General features: G+C 52.7%; 1 protein-coding gene across 1 annotated transcript; it reads right to left on the bottom strand.

Moving 5' to 3' along the window:
• Positions 1–320: 320 nt before the first annotated feature.
• SOX10 (SRY (sex determining region Y)-box 10) lies at positions 321–8,231 on the bottom strand. The gene is made up of 3 exons (XM_009070118.1): positions 7,821–8,231; positions 1,975–2,240; positions 321–1,631 (listed from the first exon to the last, which is right to left on the bottom strand). The coding sequence occupies exons 1-3, from the start codon at positions 8,228–8,230 to the stop codon at positions 913–915; spliced, it is 1,395 nt and encodes a 464-aa protein (XP_009068366.1). The 5' UTR covers position 8,231; the 3' UTR covers positions 321–912.
• Positions 8,232–8,601: the final 370 nt, after the last annotated feature.

The raw sequence follows: 8,601 nt of genomic DNA, 5'->3' as shown, positions 1-8,601 counted from the left end.
CAAGTTTGCTCAGAGGTTGTTTGGGATGCTGAAGAGACTAGAAAAGACTGAGAGGCCAAAAATGCCAGACATAAATGAACAAAACAGAGTAATTTTTTTAAGCACCTTAATGATTCACTGTCCTTCCCCACCTGTCCTCTACCTCCGTACATGAAAACACATGTGCATACAGGCTGTAAAATAAGTAACCGACAATGTGGTTGCCAAGTCCCATGCACTGTTCAGGAAAGCCTTAAAACCTCCATGCTGGAAAGGGTGTAGGATTAGGGACAGGATGGAGTGAGGAGATGGGGAGAAAAGCTAGGGTGCAGCTGTGGAAGTCAGCAGGGAAGCAAGCATAGGTTGGTCTTCCAAGGGGTTCAAGATTCATGCATGTTTGAATCTTAGGCAGGACTGCTGCACGATGCTGATTGCAAGGAAGCCAGCCGTGTCATCCTCCCTACTGCTCCCCCCAGAACACATCCACCAAGGCTGAGCAACCACCCTTCACCTGCAGTAGGTGACAAATTGTTGGCCATTGTGGCCTGTTGGACACACTTACTAACTCCCTGGAGCAGTTTGGGGAGGGGAATGAAAGGACAGTCTCTCTCATCGTACAGTCCAGGGTGTGCACAACGAAACCCACCACAGACCAGTCACTCCATGTCGAGAATCCTCCTCATCTAGAAGGCCAGTAAGGTGTCACAAGCCAGTTTCATGGCCTGTGTGAAATTGGTAAAGGGTGAAAGGATGATAAACCTTCCTCTAGGTGGGTGTGCCAGCGACAGCTGGGGTCAAGAAAGGCACTTCTGTATACTCAGTGGGTTCTGGTGGCTGGATGGCACCGAGTGACCTTGGAGTTCGGAGGCTCTTCTGCCTGTGCTGATTCTTCGGAGCCTTTCCGTCGCTGCTTCGGTCACTGTTCCCCATTCCCTATGGTCTGGAGAGAGTTGTGTACACAGGCTGTTCCCAATGTGTGGGGCTATGGGACTGTGGCACAGAGGGTGCAGGGTCAGAGATGGCAGTGTAAAGGGGACGTTGAGAAGGTCCCATATACGAGAAGGCAGAGTAGAGGCCAGAGGCTTGGGTGGAATGGCTGTAGTAGGGTCCTGAGGGCTGGTGGTCCGGGTAGTCAAACTGTGGCCTGGAGATGGAGGGGAAGGCCGATCCGTAGTGGGGCAGACTCAGGGATGTGTAAGCTATCTGGGAGGTGGAGGGCTGGTCAGTGTAATGACCTCCAGGGGTCGACCCCTCCGTTTTCACCTGGGCCTTGGAGTCCACCACCGATGAGGTGGCAGTGGACAAGGAGACTCCATGCTGCTTGGAGATCCAGGCAGAGTGTCCACTGGCTGCAGCCAGGGCGCTCCCGAGGCCGTAGCCAGACGCGCCTGCCGCTGCCGCATAGCCCCCAACATGGCCTGGGTGGCCGGTGTGTCCGTTGGGTGGCAGGTATTGGTCAAACTCATTGACATCAAAGGTCTCCATGTTGGACATCACTTCATGGCTGATCTCCCCGATGTCCACATTGCCAAAGTCAATGTGTGGCTTTCCCCCTTCCCCCAGGGAACGCCCTTCTCGTTTGGAATCGGCTTTGCCTGCCTGCAGCTCGGTCTTAGGGGTGGTAGGAGGTGTGGGGGGCCCATGGCTCTGACCTGCAATGTGAAGAACATTTTGAGGAGGAAAGAGAGAGAAGAGATGAGTTACCACCTTGTGCCTGGCTTTGTACACAGCCCAGCTCTGTTATTCCCAGTGTGCCAAAACCAAACCTTTTTATATCATCTTGTGGAAAAAAGCAACAATACCTTGCTTGACCAGAGGAATGCAAGTGCCCATGAAACTCAGGCATATCCCTGTACTGCTGATGCCAGCAGTGTTTGTTGTGTCATGAGCAAGGTGTGAGCCCCATTGCTAGGACTTTCACCATGACGACTTGTCTTTTTGAGCCTCTGAGTTGGCTGCAGCCTATCTATAGATTCACAGGGACCTGGGACTCACCTGAGGAGTGTTCTGGATGACCATCAGACATGGGCGACCCTTCGCCGGGATGCCTGTGATCCAGGTGGGCATTCTTGTAGTGGGCCTGGATGGCAGCAGCCCCACCAGCCTCCCCTTCCACCTGACCTTCACCTTCGCCCTGCGTGGCCTTGCCGTTTTTCCGCCGGCGGGGCTGGTACTTGTAGTCAGGGTGGTCCTTCTTGTGCTGCATCCTCAGCCGCTCTGCTTCTTCGATAAAGGGCCTCTTGTCGCTTTCGTTCAACAGCCTGCAGAGACCAAGGTGGTAAAGAAAAGAGGGGAAGGAGTGGGGCAGGTACGTCAGAAAAAACCCCACCTATACACAGCATCATGGAACACACTGTGTAAATCCAAATGTTATGGTGTTGTCCCTTTGAGGGTACTTCTAGAGCAACAGGGAGAGCTTGGAGTGTTTCAACAGAGACAGCAATATTTTCCTCCTACTCATTATTCATTAAGCCCTTTCATTAATTAGTGCCAGTGCTGGGTCCCCCTTCCCCACCTGTGTGATGGTTCTCACCTCAGTACCTTCAACACCCTCACTCACTTTTCCAAAAGGCAAAGCACAACCTTTTGTAGCTGTGTAAAATAAGGCTGGACAAGCTGCATTCAAAAGCTTTGGGCAAATTAAGGGCAGTTGGGATCATCCTTTGGACAATGGCAGACTCTTGCTACAATGCAGTGCTGCCTCCCACATGTCTCTTGCTCTTCCCCAGACAGTATTTGTTCCAGGTTAACCTCCCACCCTTCCATAGGCTCTGCTCCAAGTTTGAGGCTCTGCTGAGCGCATGTGGCAGCAAGTGGTGTTGTCTCCACAGTACCCATGTTGTTATGTGGAGCTTGCTGGACCTTTAAGCATCTTGCAATATCCTAGAAGGGAATTGAAGGAAATTTGGAAGGGCAGAAGCAGTGTATTCTGCTATTCCAGGAACTTCTGCTCACCTTAGACATGAATAATGCGAAAAGCTGAAGCACAAAGTACCAGCCTTTCTTGAACTTGGCCAAGCAGTTGTAAAAAATTTAGCTGCTATGTTGCTAGCCTTGTAGAAATAGATGAGCTTTGGCCTCTGGATGAAAGGCACTGCAGAAATATAAGCTCCTTCTCTGTATTCCTGCCAGACCATGGGCTGTTCTAGTTAAGACAGGCTCTCCGAGGAAATGGTGAAATGCACAGGCAGGATGGTTCAGAGCACTTGAAGATGAGATCAAACTCATTGCTCAAGCCTTTAGCAGTGTCTCAGCTGGGAACACTTCATTTTATGATTTTCCCCCTCAAATATTCTCGTGACTCAAGGTCATCCTGCTTCCAACCATAAACCAGTGCTCTCAGAAGGGACCAGTCTTCCTGTGACTGGGAACTCTCAGTAGCCCTTAGAAATGGCAGGGATCCCAAACAACAAAAACCATTCAATTTGTGTTACGTCCACACCTTTTTCTCCCCAACAAAAGAACTACACAGGGATGGGACTATGCCAGCACCTTGGCACTCCCGAAGCCCTCAGCACTAAAATGTGACCAATTCTGTTAAGCTGGGGGCTCTTTAGAAGATACAAAGGCCTGAACTGGCCTGAAAAACTGAAGATGAAGTGGAGGCATGGCTCAAGAAATATACAGGTAAATATGGTAGGGGTTCAAAGGGATCACCAGCAAGTAATGGGTTGGTTCCTAAGAACCCCCTTTCCCCTTGCTCCTTGTCCATCCCCTTGGCTGGCAGCCAGAAGGTGTGTGGCACAGGCTGGAGCCCATCATGGTGCTGACCTGGGTTCACTCCAGGCAGCCTGAGCAGGTCGTGGCCACACACCACATTCCTCCACTGCCTTAATCCCGGAGATTAAAGCAACTGAGCCACCATGAATCCAACACCAGCTTTCCTGTCTCCCTCCCGCCACCATACACCGTGCTCACACGTCCTGGGGAGTTCTAATCCCCCAGTCCATGCTGCTGCAGGTGGCTCCCCAAGGGCCAACCCTCATGGGCATCATGGACAGGGAGCAACCTTGCCTTGGCAAAACCTTCATCCTTGCAGAATACAGGCTATGGAGAACAGAGGCAAACCCTGCAAAGCTTAGTCTCCTAGATCTGCCTTGTAGGTAGCATGAACTAGAGTCATTGGAGGCTACGCCGGAGTCAGATCCCTATTCTCTAAGCTATGCCCCAGTGCCTCACCTCCTCTCCCCTTGATAGCAGCCCACAGGCAGTGCTACCAGCAGGAGAGAGACAAGTTCACTCCCTGCATCTTTGCCTTCTCCTCTCCAAGGCTGCCTGCTTCCTCCCTCCCATTGGGATCAGAACTCAAATCGGCTTTAGCAAAGTGAAACTGGTGCAAGCAGGCAAAGGCCAGGAGATTTGGGGGGATTTGGATTTCATTTACTTCCTGCCCTCCCCCTCCTGCCCCCCACACTCCCCAGGCCATAATGCAAAGGAATCTTGCACGGGCAGAGAAGTTATGGATCACAGAGCAAAGCCCTTTATGGGGTTTATCCGAGCGCGACACCAAGGGCTCACCCCCTAGCCAAGGGGAGAGGGGCAAGCATCCAGCGCCGCACTCTGGGAGGAGAAAGAAGGACTAAAACCTTTCTGCTTGCCTCTTGCAGCCTCCCCTTCTGCTGCCTGGCATTGCACTGCTCAGCGTGCCAGGCGCCTGGCTTGGCAGCCAGGGGCCTGACCCTGTGCTGGGACTCAGCTGCCAATGAGTCAGTGTGGTGATGGAGTTGGACACTGGGGCTGATGCAAGGCAAGGGGACCAGAAAGCAGCTGGGCAGGCTCTCCTACGCATCCACAGCCTTAGATTTTGTGGGCATGGACCAATTCCCTGGGTCCCCCATGTAAAGATCCCTCCATCTGGGCCCCTTGCTCCTCCCTACCAAGCCTTCCTCCCCTTCTTCCTGTGCTTCTCTTGTTTTCGGCCCCGGAGGTGGTGCTGGCTGGCATTTTGGCTGAGAGTCATGCCGACATTTTCAGCAGCCAGCCTCCATTTGAGAGCTGCTCCCTGTCCTGTCCTGGGGAAGGAAAACAGCCAAGGAGATATTCCATGACCACCAAGCACAGAAACCCTTCCTTCTTCTTTAGCACACCCCATTTGTTGTCTGCACCCATCACGCACCCTAGGTAGGTACAGACTAGAGAAGGCTGATAGGGCTCTGGCACCACATTTGGAGTCAGGCAGGTAGCATGGCCATCAGGGCACGTCCTGCAGCCCTTTCCAACAAGGGTTGGGGCCTGTGGAGGACATGGTGGTGGCACTGAGCTGGAGCAAACTATGGGTTTAAAAATACCAACCCAGTCTACTGCATCCCGTATTGCAGAGGAGCACATGGCATGGCACTGGCGTTATTGCTCCATCTGCCTCTCAACATTTCCCAGCCCCTGCCATCCCCATCCAGTGCTGATCACTGGGGACATGCTTGGTGTAAGGGTGGTCTGCAGGCAGTCTCCATGCTCACCAGCGTTCACCCCTCTGCCTAATGTGCCCTTTACCTGTATAAGCTCAGAGCAGCCCACATGGAAAAATAAGTCGCCCACATTTTCCAAAGTGGCAAGCCCTGGCAGCAGGGCATGGGTGGGCACCTTGTAAGGATGTGGCCAGGGTCCTTTGTAGAGACCCTCATGAAAAGTTTGAGACTAAGCTATCCAGAAAAATTCCTGGCTGCTTGCAGTTGTACAGATGTGTGGGAGCTGTATCTGGAGGACAAGATAGATAAGGACAGTGGGAACCTCACTGGAGAAAGACCCAACCCAGCCAAGGCTCCAGGCTACTATCCTGGTAACCTTCAGACCACCTCCCCTGGAGTTTTGTAGCTGATATTTCCTCTCAGCCTCACAGAAAGACACATGTGGTCCTACCAAGGCCAGATCCTGACAGTACCCACAACCCAGCTCTATGGTCTCCATAGGGGCTGGCACAGCTCAGCCTGCACTAGCGATGCTTGGAGAGGAGACATTCAAGCAAAACACCCAGGAGGCAAACCCAGCAGCACACAACAACCCCAGGCCTGATCCCACAAGCTTCTCATCTGACCCACACTCCCTGGCTGTATGGTGCCCTAAGAACCACCATTGTCAAGCAGCAGTGTCCCACTGCTCAGAGCCCCATGCGGCCAGCAGCGGGAGCAGGGAGGTAGGTGAGTGCATGAATCTGGCCATGGGCTGGGAGCTGTGTCCCCCTGTGCTCTGAATGCAAGACCTATGGAAAGTTTCACTGCTTTGCTATATTTTCAAGAAAAATGCAGTCTGGAGTGAGACTGTTGTTCAGAAATCTGGTAATATTTTACAATACTGAAATGATACCTCAAAATCAACATTTTGAGAACAAAAAAGATGGGTTTACACGCACACACGCACACACTTTCCAGCACAGTTTCACAGAGGCTGGCAGCAGAGTCCCAGGTGGGAGCAAGTGCCATGGTAAATGGAAGGGAAGGCAGAGGGGATCAAAGCAGGAAAGAGCATCAGATGAGACATCCACTATCAATTCCCTGCCTTCAACTTCCCAAAGAAATCCCTTTGCTGAGATTACATTAGGCATTGATGAGTCGTCGTAAGTAGGCTCACATAAGCAGAGAGAGAACCTAATGCCTGAAGGCTTGGTTTCTTGTAAGCAAGGAGGTTTGAAGCCAGGCAGGAACAGACCTTGCCATCAGCTGCTATGCATGGTGTGTTTTGCTTCTACTTGGAAAAAAGTCTCTTGGCCCACCCAAGATTGAGGGCTTACTCTGTGAAATGCTGTCAGGGTGGGAGAGAGAATAAGAGAACTGCTTGCATTGGTTGGTGCAAGTGGGGGGACTGTGCTGAGGACTTGTGGAGGAAAGTGTTTGTAGCAGGTTGATGAGGTTATTGGCAGAGACTGTCAGATGGGACAGAAGTGACACGGCCAGCCTGACATGCTTGTCTTGGGCACGGCAGGTCTCAGCACACTCATGGGCTGTTTGTAATCAGGACAGCTGGAAATCTGCTGGAGGAAGGAGGAGAGGGTACATAAAGACCCAGGAGCTGCACAAAGACAAGATGTAAATGGGCACACAAACTGCTGGGACCAGAAGGACAAGCTTGTGTGTGCTGGTGAGAAGGGTGGGCAGCTCTCTGAGTGCAAAGGGAGATGGGGTTAGTTTGAGCCAGCAGGTTACAAGAGAGCTGGCTAAAGCTGGGTCTGTTGCAGGTCTCTTCCTTTCTGCTAAGCCTCAGCCCTGCTTTCTAGCCAAGTCTCACCTTGTCCATCTCACTGCACCTGCATGGCCTGCCAAAACTGGGACCGTCCTGGGAAGCATGGGTGTGGGGCTCTGACTGCCTGGCTCCCTTTCCCAGTTATGCCTCAGCCATAACTTGGTTTCCCACTTGCTTTGCTGCACTGCCCAGAAAATAAACTCTGTTAGCACTGGGACCTGAGTTCAAAAAGGCCTGAGACAGCCATCAGTGACTTCAGTTGGAAACAGAGCTTAGCCTGTTTGTTGCTAGTGCACAACTTGGCCCAACAGGGAGGATGAGCCAAGAAAACAAGATCTCCCCAGGCAGTCAGGTAGGGGAGGACCAGGATGAGAGTGTCCTGTCTGGGAACAACAGGGGAACTTAGTGGGAAACACATGGAAAGGGCTGCCATCCAGGATGGAGGTGAGCTCTGCTGGGGAAGCCTTCCCTACATCCAACCACCACTCTTGCTCCAGTCAACAACTGTGCCTCCTGTGAGGGGGTTCTCTGTAGAGAAGGAAAGTCTCCTTAAGGGACACCCCTTCCGTTCTGGTAAGTCTCAATCCTTCCACATGACCATATAGTCCTCTCTGGGACACCTCCAGACCTCAGCCCTCATGCCCCCCCCTCCGCCTGCTCGCTCTTACCTCCAGAGCTTCCCCAAGGTCTTACTGAGCTCGGCATTGTGGAGGTGTGGGTACTGGTCAGCCAATTTCCTGCGGGCAGCCTGTGCCCAGACCATGAAGGCATTCATGGGCCGCTTGACGTGAGGTTTGCTCTTGTTACTTCCATTGACCCGGACGGGCATGGGTACCAGGGTCCAGTCATAGCCACTCAGCACCTGGCTGACTGCCTCGCGGATGCACACCGGGAACTTGTCATCATCTGCTTCTGAGTCTTGCTGTTCCTTCTTGACCTTGCCCATCTCTCCGTTCCCAGAGCCGGTGAGGTGCGGGGAGTTGTCCGACGCCATGGAGGGTCCTGGTGAGAGGCAGTGGTGGTCTTCAGAGCCCACTGGGCTCATCTCCACCTCCGAAAGGTCTTGGTCGTCAGCCATCGTTGCTCTCGAGCCTTCTCTTTTCCTTCTCAATGTCCTTCTTCTCACTGGGGAGGGGAGGGCAGAAGACAAAAACAAAGGAAAGAAAGGAAAGAGGGGGGGAAAAGAGAGAAAAGGAGAAGCAACCACCACATCTGAAAAGGACTCCAAGGTCTCCGAAGAGCTGACCACGAGACAGGGGCTGCTCGATAAAAGCACAAGCGAAGCGATTGCTGTGCACACCGCAAAACCCGTGATCGACGGGGGTGGGGATGGGTCGGGGCCCCTGATTAATTAGGATATTGCTCCCTATCTCTGCAGTCGTGTGGAGCTGACGTGTGGAAGTGACTGCGGCAAGAGGGTTAAGGAGGGTTGGGGACCTGAAAGGAGGG

The sequence above is a fragment of the Acanthisitta chloris genome, unplaced genomic scaffold, assembly GCF_000695815.1.
Source record: "Acanthisitta chloris isolate BGI_N310 unplaced genomic scaffold, ASM69581v1 scaffold14962, whole genome shotgun sequence".
Classification (NCBI taxonomy): Eukaryota; Metazoa; Chordata; class Aves; order Passeriformes; family Acanthisittidae; genus Acanthisitta; species Acanthisitta chloris.
The sequence above is the reverse complement of the archived record's forward strand: the minus strand, read 5'-3'. Positions and strand labels throughout refer to the sequence as shown.